At 44.7% G+C, this 26,133-nt stretch overlaps 2 protein-coding genes across 2 annotated transcripts; one reads left to right on the top strand and one right to left on the bottom strand.

The window, feature by feature from the left end:
• The first annotated feature begins 835 nt into the window (after window positions 1-835).
• On the top strand, window positions 836-3,283 carry RPL36 (ribosomal protein L36). The gene is made up of 4 exons (XM_080566293.1): window positions 836-942; window positions 1,026-1,120; window positions 2,523-2,657; window positions 3,153-3,283. Exons 2-4 carry the CDS (start codon window positions 1,028-1,030, stop codon window positions 3,240-3,242), a joined length of 318 nt encoding a protein of 105 aa, XP_080422419.1. The 5' UTR covers window positions 836-942; window positions 1,026-1,027; the 3' UTR covers window positions 3,243-3,283.
• Window positions 3,284-5,709: 2,426 nt separating this feature from the next.
• On the bottom strand, window positions 5,710-24,933 carry LONP1 (lon peptidase 1, mitochondrial). The gene is made up of 18 exons (XM_080566196.1): window positions 24,544-24,933; window positions 22,835-22,923; window positions 22,308-22,427; window positions 20,627-20,855; window positions 20,035-20,096; window positions 19,303-19,432; window positions 18,819-18,902; window positions 17,411-17,631; window positions 15,585-15,723; window positions 13,890-14,068; window positions 12,660-12,747; window positions 11,059-11,181; window positions 10,243-10,359; window positions 9,807-9,947; window positions 9,556-9,721; window positions 8,195-8,403; window positions 6,737-6,901; window positions 5,710-6,095 (listed from the first exon to the last, which is right to left on the bottom strand). Exons 1-18 carry the CDS (start codon window positions 24,925-24,927, stop codon window positions 5,931-5,933), a joined length of 2,811 nt encoding a protein of 936 aa, XP_080422322.1. The 5' UTR covers window positions 24,928-24,933; the 3' UTR covers window positions 5,710-5,930.
• Window positions 24,934-26,133: the final 1,200 nt, after the last annotated feature.

Consider the following 26,133-nt stretch of genomic DNA (forward strand, 5'->3'; position numbering starts at 1 on the left):
GTACAGCAGGAACGAGTCTCGCATCCAGACTGGTTCTGTACTGTGTCTAATGGTGATATGTAATAACTTCTAAATTATATTCTATAATTTGCTTTAAAGTGAAATGTTTTCAATTTTGTATTTTCAATTCAATATTTTCAGCTTAAAAAAAATTAATTGCATTTGAAAGTAGAAAACTGGTCTTTGGGTTGAACAATGTGTTCCTCTCCATTCTTTCTCAGAGGTAAGGTTTTGTTCAGGCAGGAAAATCTAAGCCCTTTCATTTCAAAAAATTTTGTTTAAGCTGTTTCATTTGATCTGTCTATCAAACTTAAAAATATATTCGTAAAACTATCAGTGGGAAATCAAATAACCTGCTTCAGTAGCTTGGTTTGCCCCTGAGAATTTAGCAGAAACCTGCTCTTGAGCCCTTTTACTGCTAGAGTCTGAAAAGTCTGGAAGTGTGCACAAACTCTCACATCCTGTTGAACTTTAAAGCTGCCCGTTAGCAAGGCCTGACGCCAAGGAGCTTTGGGCTTGCAAGTGGCGGAGTTCGGGTTGAGGAAGTAGCAAGAGGAAAAGGCAAAAACCTTCCCCAGCAGCTCCTGGAAAAGCAGCTGCTCTTCCCTGAAGCCTCAAGCGCTGCCGCATTTCAAACATGAGCTAGACAGAAACTAAAGGAGCTCTGGCACAGAGAAAGGCGCAAATGCTGTTCCCAATTAAACACCACTTGCCCCCAGGGCAGCCGCTCTCCTGTGACCGTCTGCGGTCCCCTCCTCTGGGAGTGTGCTGGCCCGCCGCCTCTATGGTCCTGAGGCGAGATAGAGCGCCCCCCGCCTCTATGGTCCTGGAGGGAGATAGAGCGGCCGCCGGGCGGTGTGAGGGGCGGGCTGCCGGAAGTGCCGCCCCAGAGCCTCTTCCGCGCCCTTTCCTTCCGGTGCGGCGCCATCGGCGGAGCGGCAGGTGAGGGCCGGGCCGGGATCCGCGTCCATCCGCGTCCATCCGCGGCGGGTCGGGGCTCAGCGCTGACCGCTCTCTCCCCGCAGACATGGCGATCCGCTACCCGATGGCCGTGGGCCTCAACAAGGGCTACAAAGTGACGAAGAACGTGACCAAGCCGCGCCAGTGCCGCCGCCGCGGGGTGAGTACGGGCCGGGGGGGAGGTCCGGGCACGGCCCCTGAGGTACCGGGGCGGCGGTGGGGGGCTGCTGGCAGCGGAGCTCGGCGCAGGAATTGGTCTCGCGGCCCCGGTGCCGGGCGCGGAGCTGCAGCGGCCCCGGTCACCGGAGGGTCTGTGGGAAAGGGGGGTCGGGGGGGGCGGGAGAGATCCGCGCGGGCAGGGGGCGTCGGGTCCGGCAGGTACCGAGGATGGGGAGGTGGGGGTGGAGTGAGAGAGGTACGGGAGAGTTAGCGGGGGAGCAGTGTGTAGTGGGAGAATAAGGTAGGCGGACAGTAACGTGGAAGAATACGGTAGGGGGATGTAAGCATAGCTTAAGTTGAGTTAGTAGCAAAATAGAAAATGGGCTGGATGACTTCTGAACGCTTTTCTAGTCTGCTTGTTTTGGTAACAGCAGAAGGTCAGCAGTCTCCACGTTGCTGACAGCTAATGACAGATACTGGGATTTATGAAGTAATGGTCAGTGCGCATGTGATAGAAATGCAGTTTGCATTTTTTATCACACTTGGATTAAATGGAGTGTGTAGACGTGGTGTTTGAAATGTGTATCACTGCATACCCTGAATTCCTTCTGGCCCCGTCTTTTCTAAAAATGTTAGTGCATGCAGATGTGCGCAATAAGAGGTGCTGTGGCTAAAATGAACAGACTAGTGCGTCTCTCTGAGAGCACCGTGCTGCTTACAGCCTACAAGGGGTCTTCTGAGATGTGCTGATGGCATAATGGGTTTGGGGCCTTAGCCTAGTGTTTGCCACAGCCCTTTGCAGTCCAGCCCTTCAGTTCAGGAAGACAAGTTCCACCCACCCATACTACTACATACTTTGTTTTGAATTCCTTAATTGCATTTTGGTACTTAAGTAGTAATGCACAAACAGCTTGGCTACATTCTTTGCGAAGTTGCTTGTGTGGTGTTGGGTTTGTTTCTGTATGTGAAACATTGCTGAAGAGTACACCCAAACTCCTCAGTTTGCTGAGGAAAATATTTTCCTGAAAGCTCTGGTGTGTGAATCTGATCGGTGTCCCAGGCTGACTTGAGTGTGGGTGACTGGAAGCTGCTTGGTGTAGATCACTCAGGTTTTCCAGCAGGGTGTATTCCTGCTCTCTGGGAGGTGTTTTGGGATAGCAAAGCCTGCTTCCTATCCAGCTGTGTTAGAAGTGCAGGCAAGCAGCCAAGCTAGTTCAGAACCTTGCAGAATATGTGAAAGGGATGCGGTGATCCTGGCACTTGACAAGGAAGGCTTTTGCATGCCACTGAATAGAGCTTTAAAACAAATGTTTGCTTATAGTAACTGTTTTGATGGAAATATTGATGCTGGCTCTGTTAGTGCTCGTGTTCGTTGTGACTTACATTATTTCCCCTTCCTGCAGCGCCTGACCAAACACACCAAGTTTGTGCGAGACATGATCAGGGAAGTCTGTGGCTTTGCACCCTATGAGAGACGTGCTATGGAACTGCTGAAAGTTTCCAAAGATAAACGTGCTCTGAAGTTCATAAAGAAACGGGTAGGTCAATCTGATGCCATAATGAGGATGTCAGAAACTTTTTTGGTTAACTTTGTTTTCTGCCTTTCCTGCCCCTATGGAAACTTTGCTTTTTATTTTTTTTCAGTTGTTAGCGTAGTTACCAGCCAAGGGACAGTGGGAGAGGGGGAGGCAGAGTTTTAACTTTGTTGACAAGGCCCTGAGTTACAGCAATACAGATTTTCTTTGCTGTTTTTGTATTACATGCAAATCTGGTGCTGAGAGCAGGAGAGCAGTATTGATGGAGGCTGGGTACCATTAACGGGGTGACTTGAGAGTTTGTTGAAGGTAGCTCCGATAGCTGAGAGCATCATCTGTCTTGCCCCCCAAAAAATCTAGAGTAGAAATACTACTGAGATATGATGTTAAGTAGTTCCTGGCTCGCCAGTTGAGGTTGATGGGGTTGAAGTCTGACAAGGTTATTTTCTCTGCTCTTTGCTGGGATGAATGCTGACTGTACTGCTCTCTTCTCTGCAGGTTGGCACTCACATTCGGGCCAAGCGAAAGCGGGAGGAACTCAGTAACGTCCTGGCAGCCATGAGGAAAGCTGCTGCGAAGAAGGATTGAGTTGTACAGTCTGTAACTCAATAAAGTCCTTCCTCCCAAAAGTGGTGTAGCAGTTGTTAATGGCCTGTCTGCTTCAGGCTGTAGGGACTGGGGTAGGTCCTGGGGATGCTGAATGCCTAAGATACAGTAAGCTGGAAAAAATGCAGTTTTATTTCAGCTGCAGATGGTGATGCCGTTATTCCCTTATTCTTCCACCCTCTCCTGCAACATGCATCTTCTACCTTCCTTAATGCGGATGAACTCCTTTTAAAAACCCTTTTGTGCCCGTTGCATTAGCAGGGCAGTTCATCGTCATTCTCAAAACAGGCACTAGGGGAAAGGGAAATGCAGGAAAAACATCCAGAGCACAGAAAAAGCCCTGCAGGGACCGCAGGCACTTTATTCCATGTTCTTTTCTGTATGTGCAGAGGCACAGCTTCTGTTCCTCCAGAGTAGCCTGGCTCACAGCTGCTTTCTCTTTCTGTCTACTGAGAAAAGGCCTGTCATTTCAAAGAGCCTCTCATAATATGAAGAGCCAGAGGATTTAGTTTTTGGCACTGGTGCAGAAGGCATGCAGCTCTCAGTGCCATATCCTGCCCTGTACCTGATTATAACTGACCCATTCCTCCTTTCTGTGAACTCTTAAAGTCTACCTCTTGACTCCCTGTGGTTGCAGAAGAAGTCCCCAGTATAGCATCAAGGAGGAGTTGCATTCCACAGACTTCCTGTCCTAGATTTGATGGCAGCTGGACAGAGGATGTCAACAGGTAAGGGCATCGTGACGTTCTCCCTGGAACTCCAGGCTGTGCTGCATCCTTGAGTCAAGGCAGGTTCCTGAACGTCTGTAACCATCCTGTACCATTTCCACATGCTTCAGGCAGCTGGGACCAGCCTCAGCACAGGTTAGGGAGCGTGTAGTGATCTGTCCCACCTGCTGTAAGGAAAGAGATGCTTCCCTCACACCTTTGAGCATCCCACCTTTTAGGTATGTGGGCCTGGCTGTTCCACTGAACCACAAGTAAATCAACGAAAGGAAAATGAGGAGAGGAAATGACTGCCAATGGTGGTGAAGTCTGCCTGTCTTGACAATCTCGCTCCTCAGTGATCATGGCAGAGAGAGACTGATTCATGACCTGCCCTTTTGGGGATGTAGACAGAAGTTGCTGCAAAATGTGGTACCTGTTTCCTAGTAAAGTACAGCACTCCCAGATCTGGAGTTAGTGCAAGAAATACATGTAAAAAAAAATGTGAAGACGGTGATAATAGCGAGCTATGTTTTACCACTTCAGGTGGTTGTCGGGTCCTATGAAACAGCAGGCTTGGATCTGTCTTTCATTTGTACCCTGCAGGCTGGCCAGGGAGTTCAACTCTTCTGGGACATCCTTAGCTCAAACCTTCCTTGTCCAGGCTTGTGCTGCCTCAAGCTTGGAGTTGTCCCTGACACTGTCCTGTTGATATATTCTGGAGGAGAAATACTTCTGGTCCCACTGAACTGAACTTTCCTGGGATACAGATGGTCTCTGCAACAGCCCAGTCTGTGAAGGCTGCAGTGCCAGCGAGATCCCTTCTCAGCCTCTCCTACCAATAAATACAGAGGCAGAAGGCAACGGGCAAGAATTGCTGCTGAACATACTAACAACTTTGCACTCCTCCCCCTTGATAATTCAATGCGTTCCTTGTGCAGTTTCTATTGTGCTTGCATTTCTCCCTTTGCATCCTCCACTCACACGCTAATTTCAGCACGTTTTCAAATCATTAAAGAGCTAGAATCAGTAAGAGTTGCCTGAATTTCAGCAGGATAATTCCTTATTCTCCACTGAGGACGACCTAGCTGAGAGACAGGACAGCTGCTGTTCCTCCAGCAGAAGGAAATACATTTCAAATGCTTCATGGAACTACTCTTCAGCTATTTAATGAATCCTATTTAAGTTCAGTTTTTCTAGTGTTTGCCATTAGATGAAGTACTCAAGTTCTCTAGACCAAGCCTGTGTTTATTGATGTACAACTACTATTGACGTACAAATAGTCACATTAACACCTTCAATTCCTTTTTTTTCTTTTCCTCAGTGAACATACTACAACTGCTATAGTGACAAAGACAGCCTATAATGGTGTGCAGTACTGACTACTGACACTGAGCGGGTCTTTCTTTTGTCCCAGTTTGCCCTCTTTCAGCTTGGGACTGTTACTGATGGTATGTGACTTATTCTGTAATAGAAGAACCATTTTCCTCTGCAGCTGGATTTGCTAGATCTACTGCAGTGTCCTAGGAGAATTTCAGTTTTCCCTCTAGCTTAGTGTGGACTTTTAAGCCAAGGCAGGGAGAGTACTCAACCACCAGTACATGAGGACCACTTTATGTGTTTTAGTTAAATATTGCCTTAAGCAGATACTTGGATTTACAGTGAAATAACTGAAAACATTAGTCTCTTTCATACTTAAAGGAAAACTAGCTCCACTGCTGCTGGCTGATAAGATGCACATTCTCTAGGTAAAATTTCACAGCTTTATTTTTTCTTGGAAATACTTAAGTTGAATCATAATTCAATATGAAAGAGTGAGAAATACTTTATTCTACCAAAGCTCTAATTCATTTCAGCAGCTGCGCAGCAGCAATAGCTCCATGTCCCACTTTAGGACTGCCCCATTTCTGAGCTGAGGCAGAGCATTAAGGTACAAACCACCTTTCAGACATCGGGTTGTTGAACATCATCCTCCAGCCGAATCCAGTTTTGAAAATGCTATATCGAATACCTCATTGTAGTGCTCAACAAAATGCACTTCTAGTCCTTCTGTAATGAATCCAGCAAGGTCGTAATAATCCTTTTTATTCTCTGATGGCAAAATGATGCAGGTAACGCCTGCTCTCTTCGCCTATGGGGAAAAAGAAAATTATGCAGTCTGCGTGTTTAGTCCTAGAAATCCATCAATCTACTAAAACCAGATTCTCTCCCATTTCAGAAAGCAAGAACAAGCACAGTTATTAAGGAACATGATCTGGCTTTACTTTCTTCAGAGAGCAGCAAGGACATTACTTATAGAAGCTGTCGCTAGGACAGATCATATTTCAAGAGCTCAAGCCCCCAAAACACTTCCCAGTAGCTGCATGGGCAGATGAAGTGGGAGGCATTTTAGTAGGACTATGAGAGCACACCAGGGGAGTGTTACGCTAATTCATAGTGTTTTACTGAGTTTTAGAAGCCTACTCCAACTTCTCTGAGGATAAACCTTAAATTCAAATGAAGTTTATCAGACCAACCCACCACATAATGACCCATAGCACTGTTCTTCAGGGCCTTTCAATACAGACACATGCATCAGAAACAGCACGTTAAGTGGAACCCACTCTATGGGTGATCTTGCATTTATCTCTGGGGGCCCTTCACACTCCTGCAAGCACAGCTAGTCATCAGACCTGCAGACATCCCTATTATGTGTTATTCCTTCTGTAATGACTATCATAAAGCAAAATACTCCTGAGTTGAATCCATGATGCATGGAGACAGCGCTCTTACCGCAATAGTCTTCTCCTTGATTCCACCAACAGGAAGAATTTTTCCAGTTAATGACACCTCTCCAGTCATGGCCACATTCTGCCTCACTGGGCAATTCATGGCCAGCGATAGCAAAGCTGTTACTATAGTACACCCTGCACTTGGTCCATCCTTTGGTGTTGCTCCCTGTTTAAAAAAAAACAAAACACAATAAGCACAAAAAACCTTGTCTTTACCTCATTCAAAGAGTAGCAAAACCAAACAAAACCTTTGGTGCCATCGTAAAAGCAGCAATAGCAATTTCAGGTTGGTGAAAATTCACTACACAAAGCTTTTTGTGAAGTTGTCACCGATGGAATTCTTGAATCGGCCCATCTAGTAATAACTAGTAACTTATCATTCCTCATCTTATTCATACGGAATAAACCAAATGAGTCTGAAATTTGGTTTCTGGACTGATGCCACCATGATACTCATCAGGCTCAGGACTTGAGCAAGTTGCAATTAGCATCCTGAGCAAAAATGAGCGTGAATGCATTAAAGCTTTTTGTTGAACTAAGCCAACCGTGGATGCAAGTAACAGAGGTCAGTATCACAAGGGAAGAGAGCATCAAGACTCACAAAATAATGGAGAACAATACTAAAAATCATTCAAGGCAGAAAATACTGTTCGGTTTACAAGCCCCCCAAAAAACAGGCCTAAACTAGTGACAGCTTGGATTTATCTGAGATCAAACAGATCTTTGAGGTGAAAGCCAAGGAAACAAATGTTTGAGGGAGCAGAGGAAGAGAAAGCATCTGCCGCTTTCTAATCCTCCAGGAAACCAATAGTCAGGTAACAACCAAGTTCCTATTGCAGAGAGCTGCAATAAGGAGACTCTGTACTATAGTAAATCATGCTTTAACAGAAGCAAAGCTTGGGTACAGTGGTAGGACAAACTCTGTCTTCAGTAAAGCACCTGCCCGAAACCTGTTAACACAGTATATTAGCACCTCTAAGGACTGTGCGCATTTATTCCCTATTCCAAACACCGGAGAAATGCAATCACTGACTAGGAACCACAGCACAGAGAAGCATTTTTAATAATGTGAAAATGACCTGAAGCCTTTATGAATGACTGGTAACACAGAGACAATAACTTCTTTAGCTGCAGACAAGCTTTTACCAGATTACTTAGCTCTGTGCCATGGTTCCACCACCTGCACAACAGGGCCAATAGCTACAACAGAACCCTAAGATCGCTTGCAGTATTATCAGATCCCCTGTATTCCTGCCACATGTTTGCTGCAGAAAGAGATGGACACATGGCTCATAAGAATGTTTTCACAGGATCCTGAGGAAAATGTCTTCTTTTCTAGGTTTTACTGCTAGAAGAGTGCATTCAACACATGGACAAATTAAGTGTTTTCCAACTTCATGTCATAGGTAGCAAGTAAGCCTAGCTGCTATGCACCTCTCTGAATTCTGAATCAGATTACCTCTGGCACATGCAAGTGGATATGGGAGGACATGAGGAAGTCATTGCTGGGTTCTTTCTGCATCAGAAATGCTCTTGCAAATGTGTAAGCTATTTTGGCACTCTCTTTCATTACATCTCCCAGTTGCCCTGTTACTTCAAGGGACCCATCCTTGTTCTCCTTGTCTTTGGGTCGCTTCAGGGATGTTTCAACAAATAGAGTGGAACCTCCTAAGAAAAAAAAAAAAGAAAAAGGACATTCTGAAAGAAGTTAAAGGAAAATTCGAGCAGGCGGCTTTGGTGATGCAGAAGCGATGTCAGATTTGAGTCTGTGGCCCTCTAACGAGGCAGAAGCTCTTGGGTAAAGAGCAATTGAAACCTGCTCTCCAGATCCCTTCAGAAAGCTTAGCTAGAATTCTCAGCAGACCGGCATTGACAGCCTCCATTTATTGCTTCTTTAGACTTTATACTACACCAACACAGATGCAACCCATATTTAGTGGAAATAAGCAGTTCTTATAAAGATTTCAGGCACTTTTTTGGCTACGAAGTAAGGCAAGTTCACACCATAACACTTGTGGCCAGTTCTGGTTTCCATTGTCAGACACCTCTTTACCTCCTCCACTATACTGATTATCTCCCTCCTAACTACTTCCAGGATTTCAATTCTACCAAAAGTCAATGAGAATACACAGGAGGCATATCTAAAAGCCCTATCCTTTAATACGTACTGTATTTCCTCTCAGTGGTATTCATAAACCTCCAAGTTACTATGGGGAGTAATCCAAGGACCTATGTAACTAGCCACCTCCACCCACCCCAACAGAGTGCTAGAATACCTGTATCTGCCCTTGACATCGAAAGCCAAGTCAGTGGTGAGACATCATGGAAGAGAGACAGCATGCCTCAGCTGTGCCGTAAGCACCTCCTGCTTTTAAGGAAGTAAGACAAGGTTTTGTCCTTGCTTTTAGCAAGTATTATGCTTTTAATCATCACTGTTCCTAATGGATGCAGTTCATACAGTATATGGAACATGAAGAGAAAACATTCTGGCCTGAAATCAAAATTAGCCTGGGCTTATTAAAAAGGGTCCCTTCTTTAGGGAAGAAGAGGTCAGAATCTAAAAAGCAACAGAAGTTAACATTACTGATGTCAGTAGAAGAACTTCGGTGGACCTGGTAGGGAGAATTCAGTTTAACTACCACTCAATTTTTGAAAATTATATGGAAATGTAGACACGCATTTCAGTTTTCCAGCTAGTACTTACCTTTCAGAACCTGCAGCCTCACCTCAATGCAGGGTAAGAGGAAGCATTTCTCCTGGAAATGCACATTTACCCAAAAGCCACTGTTTAACTGCACATTGGGTACCTGCACAACTTACCCATAGCTGTCCAGGCCAGACCCATCACCACTCCTGGAGGAGTGGTTTCATACATTCGATCCACAGTGAAGATGGGCTTTCCTACAAAGTCCTGCAGGTTTTCAGGTGTTACTTGGACCGTCTCTGCTTCTCCACTCACAATTTTATAGGCTGATTTTCTCAGTACCTGAGTGAGACAAGAATTTGTTTCTGTAGAAAAAGCTGAGAATGCTGAAGCAAAGAGGTCATGGTTACACGTAATTTTCCCTTACCTTTTCTACTTGTTTCTGCAGATTCCTCACCCCACTCTCTCTGCAGTACTGCTTGATAAGAACAGTCAAGACATCCGATGTGATTTTGGCTTTGTTTTCATCCAAGCCACACAGAACTCGTGCTTGAGGGACCAAGTACCTCTGAAAGAGATCATTCAGCACATTCTTTTGTTAGTATTTGTGAAAAAGCCTAGTAGTTCCAATTTACTTAACTTCATTCTGCCATTTGCTCAATGCCATTCTCTAGAGTCCACAGACTGTCTGTTATAGAATGCTGGAATTATTTTAACTGGGTATTCAAATCAGGGGTACACTGTCCACAACACCATGTGCCTAGTATTTGTTGATACAGTTGGATGTAAATATGTAAACCTGAAGCTGCCAAAAACATTTTTAGATATAATTCACAGTGCATCACTGAAGTAGTTTCTCTTACCTCTGCAATTGCAAGTTTCTCTTCTGCTACATATCCCGATACATTGATCACTTCCATTCTATCCCGTAGTGGCTCTGGAATGGTTTCTGTTACATTGGCAGTACAAATAAAAAGTACCTGAAAGCATAACCAGATCCTTTTAGGCATTTTCATTAAGCTGCTACTTTATTCCAAGCCGTACATCCTCACTGCATTTCTGTCTGAAGAGCTGGAGCAAGATCTGAAGGGATGGAACAATATCATGTTCTCTGTGGAGTCTGTTTTTTATTACAGACAATGCTTTGGATTCTAGAACTACGTAATAGGATGTTCCCTATTGAAGCGTTACTGGACCTGGTGCTCACCAATGCAGACAAACTCATTAAAGAGGTTAAGATCAGTGCCAGTCTGGGCTGCAGTGTCCATGCCCTGGTGGAGTTTGTGATCTCGAGGAATACGGGCCTGGCAAAGAGCAAAGTCAGGACCCTGAACTTCCAAAGAGCGAACTTCCAGCTATTTAAAGACCTAGTGGAAGAGATCCCCTGGAACACTGTCCTTAGGGACAAAAGAACTGAACAGAGCTGGCAACTCTTGAAGGATGTTTTTCTTAGAGCACAAGAACTCTCCAACTCCCTGGGTAAGAAAGTGAGCAGGGAGGACAGAAAACTCGGATGGCTGAGTAAGGACCTGCTGGCCAGCCTGAGGCACGAGAAAGAAATGCACAGGCAGTGGAAGCAGGGACATGTGGCCTGGAGACAAGGAGGTGACCCAAGACAGCCAAAACCTAACTTTTGATAAGTCTACACCTTAAGAACCATAAGAACCTAAGAACCTTACCTTTGATAAGTCCACAGGAACATCAAGGTAATGATCCAAGAAGTTAGAGTTTTGTTCTGGATCCAGCAGCTCTAGAAGTGCTGAGGATGGATCCCCCTGATATCCTCTTCCTATTTTATCCACCTATGGGAGACAAAATTTACATGCTACAAGACATTTCTCACCACAATAGATTGCCATGCAAAGATTCTTTAAAGTCTCCATCTCAAAATCTTCATGCGTTTGTTCATAAACAGCCACTACCAAGCTTTCTGTAGATCTACCCAAGTTACTACGATCTTACAGGCATGAGCATGTGACACACTAACAAGACACAGGACTCTTAAGAGTGGTGTGGAGAAGCACCACAAAGTCTCAGAAGCGTGCGTGTAATTGGAAACAAATGAGTTAGCATGGATCAGTGGGCTACTATTTGCCAAACCAAGCTATATTCACAGAACAGAACACTTATTCCACAGTAGGAGGACTACAGGGTGCTAGCTTAAACCATTCCCCTAATATTTAATCTAAGATGCCTTACTTACTCTGCTCAAAGTGCAAAGTGTGTACTGTGGTGGTTTTACTAACTAAACCAATGCACACTCACGTAATACACACACACAGCCACTCCAAACAGCTCAGCTAGAGGACTTGGCTACTTTCACAGAACCACAAACTGGCTGAGGTTGGAAAAGACCTCTGGAGGGCATCTCGTCCAGTCTCCCTGCTCAAGCAAGGCCACCTATAGAGCTGGCTGCCCAGGACCAGCTTTTGAGCATCTCCAAGGCTGCTGTCTCTTTCAGTGTTGTCTGTGTCCTCAGAAGGAGGACAGCTCTCAACAAGGTGCCTCTCCGCTGATTTTTCCCTCCATAAAGAGAAGAGTTAACTAGACAATAGTTACACAGTGTGCTGCTATGGCCAACACAAAGCTCCTCACCAACACCACTTAAGTAGAAGTGCCATGAGCTACAGATTTCATTATCTTTCAAATCATTACCAGTTACTTAAAGGTTTCACCACACTGCAACTTGTTACCCAGCTTCTTAGTCCTCCATACCATTCCCAAACCATCTGCTCTTGGTCTTTCCCCTGCATGGCACGTAATGGAACTGGAGACATCTCTGGTCCATTCCGAACACTTGCTTTTATATCCTGTCCTTACTTGTTTTCCGCAAAGCACTGGACTGGCAGACCTGACTTTTACTTATTCTCAAATCAGACCTGAAATTGACTGTAAGCATCTTACTCCTTATAGTATTGCTTTAGACTTGCCAAAAGTGACTTTTTCTAATAATCATATGTTTTTGTGCACAATGGTACGTTGACAACTAAGGAGGGAACGTGAGATCTGCTGAATTCTCTGAATACTCAGCCAGCATCACTACAATCCTCATGATCCAAATAACTGCAATTTAAAGAGAAGAGCACAACTGAAATATAAAAGTTTAAGTCTGTTATAGGAAGAGAAAACAAAGGTCTAAGGTATTACTGTCACCTTAAGAACCAGAGAGGCCAGCATAATTTAAAAACAAAGAACAATCTAGTTACTGCTGCACCTTTCCTGTCGGTGTCAATACTTGACACGTTTTTAACAGCAAAAACTAGAAAAGCAGATACATCACCTCATCGATCAGTATAAGTGGATTCTCTGTCTTGGTCTTCTTCAGACACTGGATGATTTTTCCTGGCATCGCCCCAACATAGGTCCTCCTGTTTTACCAGAGACCATGTTTAGGGAAGAACCATGCAGTACAGCACACATCACACAACACAGCACGCAGATGGTGCAACAAGTATATCCTGCTGGAAAACAAGTCTGTATTTCTTTAATATCTATCAAAAGCATTCTCCATCACCATACTAAGCACCCAGACCCATTTAGTCTGTTTCTACTAGAGATCAGACTTGAATTTTGTCAGAATACTCCTGGACTGCAGTTTTTAATCTTTAGTTTTAATCTCTTTTAAATCTGTGAGAAGCAAATAGGTAAGGCTAAGTGAGAGGGGCGAATAGCAACTTCTTGGTTTTAGTTAAAGGAATGTTAGAAAAGGGAACATTTCGTTCCCTCACTTGGTAGACAGAGAAAAAGGAGGATCAGTGTAAATCAAGAGGTACACTGAAGGTATTTATTGCTAACAGCAAAACACAATCCTGCTAGAGGAACAGGCAGAAGCAGAGCAGCAAGAGGATAACAACACAATGAATGCCAGGAGGCACAGAGCAGAGAACTTCCCGAAAAGCATCTAAAATATTTCTCTCTGCTTCTGTATCACACAGGGCAGAACCTCACAGGTTCAATCTATACTGCAGAATGGTTACTCTTCTTACTAGTTTGAAAAAATTGCTAGTTTTAAGGCATACACAGAGGAAAAATAACCTCCTGGCAGGGGCTGCTTTACTGATTTTTGTATTCACTTCTCATTCCTCCATGAATATTCTTGTTCCCAAGTTTTCCTCATGCAGCACCTCTCTCCTGATCATTCAGACACCAAATCTCAGTTACACTTGAAAACAAGTGAATCACCTTGTTCAAATTATCCCCATTCTCTAGTGCTGGCAATTATAGACAAACATGAATTAACATTTGGCATCTAAGTCTAATGCTTTTGGGAAGCTCTCACAACTTTTCAAAGATCTCCTGTAAACATAAATAAAAAGCAGGGAGCAGTTGCATTTCGAGGCATGGATATTATTTTGATGAACTCCTCCCTTTGCTATCATTTTCACCTCTTCCTATACGCCAACTCTTGCTGAAAGGAGTTGGAGAACAGAGATCCAACTTCAGTCACACTCCTATTTTGACAATGTTCATAAAAATTGCTGGACAGAGAAATTGCTCAAAGTACACTGACCTGTGTCCTTTTATTTCTGCCACATCAGTCATCCCTCCAACACTGAAGCGGAAGTACTCTCTGTTTAGGGCTCTGGCAATGGAGCGGGCAATGCTGGTTTTGCCAACCCCAGGGGGGCCATAAAAACACAGGATTTTCCCTTGGGTGGATCCTCGCAGCTGGCTGACTGCTATGAATTCCTGCACAACAGATGAAGCACCAGCAGTGAAGAGGGCAACTGCAGCATATTTATCATTGGGTCAAGCAACACTTACAAAACGAGCATCATACACGAAACTGGTCCCCAGAGGAGCTGGAGAGGGCAAGGGGAGAAGTTAAGTCAGATTACTGGTGCAACTCTTCCACCGCATGGAATCAACCGCATCAGTACTCAAATCCACAGACCTGCATGATGCAACTCAATCTGCTTCTGTATAAAGATTGGGCATAGACAGCATAAATAGCACTAGTGCTGATGAGCAGCATGGCTGGCTGATACTCAAAAGGGATTGCCTGTTTGCTGATGTGCAACAATTGGCTTACTGTAAATCATTTAAAAGAATGAATTAGATAGTGGGATTAATTCATAAGTCTTGGGTGCTACTAGGGAAAGCATCCCCCTTTCAGGATCAGAGGGAAGACATTTCACAACCTTTACCTTTTTCTATAGACTGAAACAAAGCAATTTAATAAAAATAAAGATCCAGGATGTCTAAGAATTTATGGTTTGTTATATATATCAATATCTCACTGGTAGCTTAGGAGGTGCCTCTACAACTTCTGTTTCTGTGCACAGTGATTACTGAGGTGGCCTAACTGCAATCAGTTCTGCCCACAAGGTAACACAGAGCTGTGCTACATGCAGCACATGGAACAAAGAGAACCTGCCTTAATGCACCCTTGGAAGGAAATGGCATCTAGATCAAGTTGAAGGCTAGCTGTACTCGGTAGCTTCACCAGATCTGGCAAGGTCTCGCTGCAATTTGTAACACAAAGTCAGTATTTGCACCTGCCTCCTCTCTACAGGGCATTTTCACGCACTCCTCCCAGAATCCTGCCAACACTGGGGTTGTGTTTCACTGCTTGAAACCACTGGCTGGCTAAAAGCAGGATCCTATTCCTGTCCTCTGGAGAGGCAGGCAGCTCCCACTGCAAGTTTCTGCAACCTGTTGCACGTATCTAGTCTTATATACAACAGCGTCGCTAACAATGGTACGTGCAGGTGGGACACCTTCAGGCAAAAGTGAGGGAAGCTGTGGAACGAGGCAACACTACAAACCCTTCAGCTTCCAACACAACTCTAGGGACAGGTAAAGGTCATGAGGCAAACATGCATCTTAGCTAACATCTCCCCCTACCTTAACTGGAGAGATTTAAGTAGTGGTTCAATATACTTTGGAAGAGCTGAAGCTTTGCCTGTCACGATGAACCATTTTCATGATACATTGATTTAAATCCAGAGATTGCTCCCCTTGGATATTTATTCATTTCCTCAGCATTAAGTAACAAAAGAGGTATATTGTCATTTAAATCAGAACATGACTTTCATTGTCACTGGCAATTAAACACATTAATTTTTCACCAGAACATTTCTACAGCTTTCTGTGATTCGTGAACTAATGCAAATTCAATGGAGAGCCATAAGCTGAAACACAAACGAACTGCCCAATGTCAGGCAGAGCGTGAAGTTGTGCTCTCTGCCCATTCCTGCCTTACCAGGATTCGCTTCTTGACATCGTCCATTCCATAATGATCCTCCTCCAGAACTGCTCGGGCTCTGGTCAGCTCCAGGTTCTCCTCGCTGCACTTGCCCCACGGGATGGATGTCAGCCAGTCCAAGTAGTTCCGTGTAACACTGCCAGAAACACACAAGTGAGAGTGATTTAACAACAAACAGCTCACACTCCCCACTACCTTTCAAAATAACCTCACCCAAAACAAATGGGGTATAAATTGTACTCATGAACAGGGGACTATGAAAATATTATCGTGATCTGAGCAGTCACTGTTAACTTTTCATTGATGTCTTCATTCCCTTGCCCCTTCCCCAGAAAATCAAAACTGTTGTCTCAGAAAAGCAAAATCTATGAAAAAGAACCATGGTCTGGGCTGTAATTCTTTTCTGTTGACCTCCCACGTCAGCTTACTCTCTTTTGCTTGCATTATTTAGGAGACAAAGGCTGTCGGCTTGCCACGACTATCCCACATGAGCATTTATAGCTAGAATCACATGGTCGCAGCAAACACTGCATAAAAATCCAGTTTGTAGTGAAGCAAGGCTTGAAAACAAGACCTGTTTGTTATCCAGTGGCTGCACAGCAATGCTGGAATTAAACTTAGAGGTAATACTGGCTTTGTGGTTATTTATTTTTACGCCTGATCCTACAGTCTGGTATCACCAAGTAACACAAGCATACACTGCTCCCTTTTATGAGACATTTGAAAACATGCTGTGACTTTGCCAAAAGTTCTGGTCTAACATTCTAGCAATAAAACAGACTTTTAACTACAGATAATTATCAATGAAAAAAAAACAAACAACCAGACCCACCTAATTTGGACAGAAGGAAACTGCTAAACAATACTGACACTTTTCCACTATGGTATACTCCCCTCACCATGCTTCAGAAGCGGAAGATGTGAAATATGTCAGAGCAGGAATTTTCTGCCTGTGACAAGTTTCTATTTTGCCTGTGAAAATCCTCAGTAATATTTGTTTAAAAAAAAAAAAAAGCAGCACCTCCAATGTACTGTTCAAAAACTTGGAGTGCTGCACACAATTTCCCTGTATGATTTCTTGGTGTTGTGCTGGTTCCTGTCTGAAGCTGAGTGAAATTGTTTGTAAGCTCTGCACAACTGTCAACTGTTTGGATCAGGCTATGAAACTTAAAAACAACAAACCAGGATTGTCTGCTTTCCCAGTGGACCAAGACAACATAAAGAAAAGTTTCCTGGTACAAGAACAAGGAAAAAGAGCTGGATGTATGCTATGACAGAGAAAGATTTCAGACTGGGAGAAAACGATGTTAATGCAGAAACTAATGGTAGAGGTAAGCAGTTTAAACAGACTACTACTGAGGAGAACACGTGTGTAAAAGCAGCACTCATTGGTTGTAAAACTCTGCACACTCAGCTCAGCTAACACAACACACAGCCAGTGTTGTGTTAGCTACTCGTTTCTTTTTCTCTTGCATCTAATGAAAACACCTAAGAACAAGAGAGAAGAGACAAACTTAAGGACTGTAGGAATCACCACATTTTTCATGGGGAGGGAAGAACTGCACAGTACTTATACATAGCATTAGGTTGCAAGAGAAGAGCTAAAATGTTCCAAAAAAGGTCAAATACAGTAAGACCCTGGAGATTTAGAGCAGAATCCTACAACTATGGTGTGATCAGATGCTACACTCAGGGAAAACAATTACAACAAAAAGAGAAAAGAAACACTTAAGGTAAGAGTTGAACAGAACTGGACAGATTTGTCTCTTTTCTCTCATTCCACTAACTAATCCTGATGGCAGAGGACACAACCATGCACTCACTTGAATTCCGAGGAGTGATTATCCAGCAAGCCCAACTTGTTCAACTCTTCATCAATCACATCCATAACATGCTTTGGCACTACCAGATCTTTTAGTCGCTCACGGAATTTTTCTTCTATAGCATCCTTGTCCTCTTTTTCTAGACCTAGCTCTTTTTTAATGATCTTCAGCTGCTCCTGGAGAAGATACTTGCGATGCGTCTGCTTGATCTTCTCCTCAACCTAAACACAGCAACAAGTATCGTTACTGTTCTGTTCCTGGTACCACCAAGAAACATCAAATGCTTCCAAACATTTCTGAGTTACGACCTCCTCAGCAGCTGAAAATACAACAGAAATCTTCATTTGAAGCATGTTCTAATATAACAGGAGACTCTATTTGTACCATTTCAAACACTCTGACAACACTATCTCCACGACTGTTTTTGTGTATATGTACATATATACAGATATACTATAGGCTGGAGCATTTTTGCAAACAACTCTGGAAACGACCTGCAAAAAAATAAGCCTCCTTAAGAGCATAGTCCCATAGGGGACTATGCATTTTACCTTCACACACCCCTCTGACATACCATTAACTTCTCATTCTTCTATGCCCACTATCCAAGCATATTTAGGAGCTGTGCAGTTTAATTTATCTCACGGAAGGGAAAGCTGTAGTTCATCCTTCTTGTTCTCCACTTAGGAAATTTGACTTGACTGACATTTCAGTTTTTTAGACAATCATCAGGATCCCAAAGTTCTTTTCACAAAGTTCTTTTCTATACAGATGCCCAGCCTGTTGCATGGGTTATTCCAACCCATGTGTGGAACTATGAATTTCTCTTTGCTGAACTTGAGCAGGTTCTTACTGACTCTCTGAGAGACAACACTACCAGCTAGCTGCAGTTTAGAGTTCATACTGTTGATCATAACCCTTTCTGAGCCAATTTTTTCACCCACCTTGTAGTTCATCCTTCTAGTCCATATCCCCCAATTTGACCCTAAGAACACTAAAGGGGACCACCACAAAGGCCTTGCTAACATCGAGGTACACAATACATATTGTTCTCCCTTTGTCCTCTAGGCCTTCTTATCTGAGAAGATAATCATTTTGGTCAGGCACAGTTTGCTCTTTGAAAATCCCTTCTGGCTCTTCCAAATCATCTCCTTCTCCTTCATTTGTCTGCACAGACTTCCAGGAGAAAGGAGATTTAACATCAGATTCTGTATTACTTTTACAAATGTGCAAGAAAAATCCAGTTTCTGATGGAAAAAGGGTATCAAATATGAACTCTAAAATAATCTCATTCCTTTAGAGTGTGTGCCATGGTTTTGCTTTAAAATTCATCACTGGCAGTGCTAAGCACCACACTGGTGGACATGATATAAATATATGCAAGATCCACGTTACTTGAAAGACTTACCTCCCTTCCAAGACGTTGCTGAAGTTTGCTCAACTCATATTCCTTCTTAAGAAGGGAAAGGGCTTTGTAAAGCCTTTTAGGAATCTGGAAATGATAGATACAAATGAGTTTTCAGGCACTGTAGTCATGTCAGCTCCCTGTACAAAAGGCTACCATCCAGAATAAAAAGCTCCAACAGGTTGCCTGGGAGATACATTTTCTAATTCTCCAGCACCCACAGATGTAGAAAGACCAACCATTTAGCAATCCTGCAACACGCAACTAGTACGTTTGCCACCAAAGATGCAGAGCATCCTTTCCCTGAAGGCAAGTTATTAATTACTCACTATATCCTTCAGCAGGAAACTCATCACTGATATTAACTGATATCATCAAATGTAGTACTGAAGTCTCCTCTGCAGTGAGGCTAGTAGAGAAACCATGACGTACGGCAAAACCACTTTTGGTTCAGCTAATACAGCTTTAGTTAAAAGTTTCATCTTACACTGGTTTCTTCCAAGATATCTTGAAGTTCGTGCGACTCTGCTCCTGTTAGTGCTGCACCCATGTCACTCAGATAGATAGGGTTATCTACCACACGTTGTCCAGCCTGCATCATCTGAAGCACGGACTCTCTAGCAAAATGGAAGTAAAAACCAAAATGCTCAGTAAATACGTACATTCATAAGGGAGTAACATTATGGGGTTATTTACTTGTTATAATGGTAAAGAAATTAAATGCTGCTCAGTTTCATAGCAAAGTAACTTTTAAAAAACTTTTAAAAAGTTTTTAAAAATTTTACTAAGCCAGTGGTCAGTACCAAATGCATACACCACTTGATGAAAGGAATGATCAATGATAAATATAATCAACTAGGTGATATGTTATCTCAATAGTCACATAAAATTTTTGTGTCCCACTACGCTAAGCCTCTTACTATGCTCATATGACATGCATCAGACTGTGACGGTTATTGCAGTGAGCTTCACTTAGATCCAAACCACCTGCTGCAAGTCCAGTTGTCCTTATTTCATATCCAAACTTCACACAAGGTTTCAAAAGTTCCCCTCTTTTACTAACAGTGGTTGCTAAAGCTTAAATCCCTAAACAAACTTCTAGGTGGCAATTCAGCAAGTTCTTTGTTACAGCGAAAGGACAAATGGAACAGAAAATCTCAGGGTACTCCAACCTGAGAATACACTGTTCCCAAGGCAGGGAAGCGTGGGAAGTATGTACCTGTACAAAGGGTTCAGGGCAATGATGTCCCGGATTGTTTTGACAATTTCTGCAGTAAGAGCCTATAAACACAAGAAAGATTTAATCAAGAAAAAGACTGGAAAAGGGCAAGGACTCAGTATAAACACAATATTCCCCAACCTCTCCACTGTGGGAGCTCAAAAACACAGCCCCTATCCACCCGTCTCCAACGCTGTGCTGAAATGGTATTTCATGTCAGGGCAGCTACTTCTCCTGGGAGGCAGGGGCTGCAGGCTGGCTTCCTGCATGTACAAAACTTGTTCTGGGACAGAGATACGGTCAGGTTGACCACTCAAGTCACCTTGCAGCAAAGGTTCGGTTTGATAAAGGATATTACACAGACTTCAACAAAGCTTCATGCCTTCAGTCAGCAATTTTTTGAAGTGACTGATTCTAAGGAATTGAGTAAACCATTATTTTCATAAAGTCCCCTCAGGCAGTGACTATGAGAAAAAGGAAATGATTTCCAAAGCCTGAAATTAGAGCTTCACTTTAGAACTCTTCCTTTAAGCAAGAAATGTGGATGCAATTCTACAGGACAGGTTGAGGCTTGCATGATTAATTCACTTACTTTAACCTCTTCTGTGATCTGAAAATCTTCATGAACCACATTCTCTACTTCTACCATGAGAACTTCTTGTGAGGAAGCAGCTACAGGATCTAGTACCACTTCCACAGCTTGGTCCTTTGCTCCTGACTCCTCTTCAGCCTCTTTCTTAGAGCGTTTCTGTTTCCTTCTAGCTTTCTGTTTGTTTTCAGGCTCCTCAGGCTCAACCTCTAGCTGCCTGTTTATACGAATCCTGAAAGCCAAAAGAAACCAGATACAACCAATTCTCCTCTGCTGTATGTAACTTCAGCTCTTCAGCATGAAAAGGAAAGAGTTGTATTTTGAATAAACTAAAATTCCCAAATTTGACAAAGGCAACTAATAGACTGTATGTATTTTGGTTAAGATTTAGGTTTGGGTTCATTCTGTCAAAATAAGGCTTGATTTAGTAAAACAGTAAAGTGACAGATACGGATGGGACTTAAGTAATTTTACAGTGAGTAAGTATTCTCTATTCACAGTGACTAAGTATTCAAAAAAAAGTTAACTGATTTGCCTACTTCTGTTTCTGCTGTCCAGATTTTGACAGGTTAGCTCTCTCAAACGAAATCACAAATAGCTGGAAGAAGTAACAGGAGGCTTTTCTGAAGGAAGATGGATACCTAAGCTGCTCCTACTGCGTCAAATTATTATGTACTTAAGATTGTGTCGTGACATTAAGTGGAGAGTTAAAGGAATGGGCTGTTAAAATATGCTTCAGCAAACAAAGACACCTCCTACTATTTCCTCTGCATCTAAAATTAACCCTGAAAGGTTCTTTCAGTACTTGGATATAGTTTCAGAATAGTTTTTTCTTCTCAATACTTCCTGAATGTTTTCCTGCTAGCTTAATGTGTGATGTAAGACATTTAAAAATGAATCAAGTTATCAGGTCAAAACCCCTTTGTGCTCCTCCTGAAACGCTCACGTTCAAGTTCAGTTCCTCAACAAAGTTTTTAAGCTCTAAAGCTCATCTGTCTTTGCTTGCCTTTCTTCCAACAATAACACTAGTCTAAAAAATACACTATTGTGCTTACCTTGCGTGTATTCTTAGACCACCAAAAATGAATTCCACTATTTCTAAAGATCATTGTTTGTTTCAGATTGTAGCTTGCCCATTTCCTTCCTCAAGTTCTCATTATAAACACATTCATAAAGATGCTGCTGCCACATTCCAGAAGGTGTATGGGAAGAGCTAAGGGAGGGATTTAAAAATGACAGGACCCACGCTTGTAGGACACCACATTTCATTATTTTGGCTGCTGATATAACAATTTCCTTTTCTATATTTTTCCCCCAAAATGCAGCATGCTCCTCAGATCTGATATCCAGTCTGGTTCCTCCTGTGGACATGACTGAACAGTGCTCTCCATCTCAATCAAATAAAGACCAGTTCCCCACATCTTGAATGCTTGTTTGCATCACATTATGATTTATGGAAGAATGACATGCACAAGGCTCTTCTTTTTGGAGGTTAACCTGCTGCATCTGCATCAGTACGCAGAATGTTGTGTCTGGAATACTGTCAGAATACATCGTGGTAACAAAATAAAAGCTTGTTGTACAAGAGTTGCATACGGAACTGCATATACACGGTGAAAATGATAAAGGGACGTATCTTTAGAAAAAAATTCTGACAAGATGTGGTGGAAGTACAAGTAATTACCTTCGGTGCCCCATGACTATCATACGCAACTTGTCTCCGAGGTCTTGCATTTCGTGAATCTGTACAAAAGTTCCCATCTGGTAGATTTCATTCAGATCCTCCACTACATCAGATTCATTACTATTGAGAAACAAACAGAGTAGATATTCACAATCTTGAGAAAGCAGGTAAAATATAAAAAAGGAAAAAAACAATCACTGTTTGCAGAACTTCAAATTGGATTCAGGAGCAAAGACTGTTCACACTATTCCCACTGTCACCACCATGTCCCTTTCCAAATCACCCAACTATCTGGATGGTTCATCCCCCTCCCAAACAACAACAGCCTTTCCTACAGCAAGACTCAAGCCCCTGGCAGTGTTGGTGGTGGTAACGGAAACTTTCATAGTCAGAGAATGGTCCAAGCATATATACAAATTTCTCTAACGCTATCCAAGGCAGGGAATCTCAGATGACAGCCTTTTGTGTAAATGTAGGCTAGTCGGGGAATTACTTTATTGTTAAAAAGATCAAGAGAAACAACTTACTTGTCATCCTTTTTAAGGAATACACCAGCATAAGGCTGAGCAAGACGAACTTTCCTCCTCAGCAGCTCCACCAGCTTCTTATTTTTCACCTAGGACAATAAGTGTGAAGTCAGATGGAGATCTTCCATAAGCTTTGAACCCTCAGTGTGTAAGAGCAGGCATGGTGAAACCCTTTGACTGAATTACAAAGTCTAATCTTTGCTCTTTCTAGTCTTGCCTTCATTAAGGGGCGGTAAAATGGAAGCAGAAGAATATTAGAGAAACGTGAAAACTCAGTATGTAAGACAAGTCACTGAGTACATAAGACTAACTTGAAAGCAAGGGAAGAAATCAGGCCTAAATTGTACAAATCTTCCAAGCAAAAAACTTCTCAGGCACTTGAGCAACACTTTTCTAGTATTTCTGTTGCTATCACTTCAGTACCTGTGTGTCCCAGCTCTCCACTCCTACTAGACAGCTAGTCCAACCCTCCCCATCAACCCATCTGGTCTAATTTAAATCCTCATATCCAAAGCCTGCCCCGTTCCTTATCTCCTACAGCCCCACCAGCCTACCCAGGGGCCCTTCCATATTCACAATAGCACCTTGCTTTGTCAATAAAATAATTAATGGTAGCTCAATGAATTCACAGGATAAAAGACAGCATTTAACAACTGCCTGAATGTAAGACCTGACCTGTGCACTGAAATTAATCATTTATATATAGAAGTGTCATATGATTACATGCCTGAAGATCACAATAATACACAAGCTTCTACATCCCCCAACACAGCTACAAAGCCACTAGAATTTGCATATATTAGATTTAGACATGCAGAAAAAAAAAATCCAGTAGAAATTATATTAGGATAAATAGCACTACACGAACAGGGAATTATCGGTTCAAAATTTGTTACGTTTCTTCCAAAACTGGTTTGGAAAAATACTATTGGGTAGTACAAATATGAGTGTTTGTTCCAAAGTGATTACTTTTCAGGAAGAGAAAATATTTCTGCCTTGTGAGCTCACATCACATGTCAAAGATCAAACTTATATTTATTAAAATTAACTACGGGAGTGCAGAGAGGAGGGCTCGTGCTCTGAAATTTTGCGATTACCATCCTGTCTCAGCATCCCCTCCCACTTTAGCAGCGCTGCTCTACACCGAACTCGAGCCTTCCCCTTGCACCTCACCGATTACTGCCTTCACAAAAATATTCCTCTTGGTGCCACGACACAAGCCCACGAAGCTAAACCAAGGACGCTTTTCCTTAACCTTCAGCAAAGGAACAAGGAGAGGACGGCGACCTCTGGAAGAGTTCCCGCGTGATTCTGCCCCAAAGGCAGCATAACGGGCTCTGATGCAATACTTGTGAAACCGTCCGTCCGCTGCTAGCCCAAAAACGCAACGTTCCAGTAAAATTAGACCACTGAAAACAAACACGAAGAAGCAGAAGGCCGTCGAGCGTGCCACACCGTGCTGCCCTCCCGAGTAAATAACCGGGCTCTGTAAATAATAAGGACTAAGGCTTCCACCAGAAAGGCACCGCCGCTACCACGAGCAGGGGGGGAAGCTCCCGAGCCCGGTGCCTGGGCTCCAGGGGAGCCGCAGGAGCCGCCGCAGGACCCGGCGGGCGCTGCCTGACGGAGCCGGGGGCCGGGCACGGCTCCGAGCTGCAGCCCCGGGTCCCTCCCCCCCACCACCCCGGGGCCGTGGCGGCGCCGCTCACCTCGATGATCTTGATGAAGCGAGGGAAGACCGGGTTGCGCGTCACGGCGATGAGGGGCACGTTGGGGAAATGCTCCGGGACCATCAGCGGCGTCAGCGCTGTCATCACCGGCGCGGCCCCGCCGGGGTCCGCCCCGCCGCCGCCGCCGCCGTCCTCGGCTCCTCCGCCGCCGCCCTCCAGCGCGTCGCCCCCCGCCAGGCCGCCGGGGCCCCACTGGTGCCACCGCGGGGCAGTGCTGAAGGCGGCGCGGGCCGGCGGCGCGGGGCTCGGCTGGGCCGCGGGGCCCGGGGAAGCGGAGGCGGCCGCCAAGAGGCGGCGCCGCGAGGGCCCCAGCAGCGCCGGCCGCCAGCGCCCGCAGAGCCGCAAGCAGCGGGCGGCCGCCATGCTGCCGGCGGGCGCTGCCGCACTTCCGTCCCGTTCCGCCCCGCTCCGCTCCGCCCCGCGCCGCGCAGGCGCCGGGGGAGCCGCGGGCCGCCGGGCCCCGCCGCGCGTGGGGCCGCGCACGTCCGCTGCGAGCTGCGGGGGCCGCCCCCCAGGGGTCGCGGGTTCGCGTCCCGGCTCGGCCGGGTGCCGGCGGGCTTGCGGGAGTAGGAGCGGAGGGGTGTGGAGGGGCTGGGCGGGCGGCTGCTGCTGCTGCTGCTCTGAGGGGGGAGGCTCGCCCGGGAGGCGAGTGTGGAGAAACCGAATTGCCCTGGGTGAAACGAGGAGAGAAATGAAGGGAATCGGGTGTGATGCTGAAAGAGAAAAGTGCACCACAGCACCTCCCCGAGAGGCTGGGGAAGAGTGGGAAGAAAGGCCACACAGTCCCGTGTGTTTGCTGTACCTGGGCAGGTCCCTTCCCACTAGAGAAAGGGCCCTACGCAGGCAGTGCCCTGCAGCTCCTTTGGTCAAGGCTCTGTAAGGACTCCGGCCGTGCCCTCAGTGGGACAAGACCTCAGTGGTTTCCCAGAGTAGGGTGCCCAGGGCCACGTCCAGGTGGTTTTTGGAGATCTCCAAGGAGGGAGACTCCATAGCCTTTCTGGGCAGCCTGTGCCTGTTCTCCATCACCCACCCAGCACAGCAGTGCTTGCTGGTGTTCAGACTGAGCCTCCCGTGTCTCTGGTTGTGCCCATGGCCTCTCGTCCTGGCACTGGGTACCACTGACAAGAGTCTGGCTACATCCCCTTTGCACCCTCCCTTCAGACTTTTATATACATTGGTAAGACCCCTCTCCTCCTCCCCAAGCCTCCACTTCTCCAGCCTGAACAGTCCCAGCTCTGAGCCTTTCGTCACAGAGGTGCTGCAGTCCCTTCATCACCTTTGTGGCCCCTTGTTGGACTCTCTCCAATAGCTCCATCTCTTGTAATGGGGAGCACAGCACTGGACGACTGGACGCAGTGCTCCAGGTGTAGCCTCACCAGTGCTGAGTAGAGTGTAAGGATCACCCCCCTTGACCTGCTGGCAATGCTGCTCGTAACGCAACGCAGAATGCCATTAGCCTTCTTTGCCACAAGGTCACATTCCTTGCCCATGCCCAACTTGGTGTCTGCCAGGACCGTCAGGTACTTTTCTGCAAACTTCATTCCAAGCTGTTTGGCCTTCAAAATGTAC

The sequence above is a fragment of the Anser brachyrhynchus genome (assembly GCF_964034855.1).
Source record: "Anser brachyrhynchus genome assembly, chromosome: 23".
Lineage (NCBI taxonomy): Eukaryota > Metazoa > Chordata > Aves > Anseriformes > Anatidae > Anser > Anser brachyrhynchus.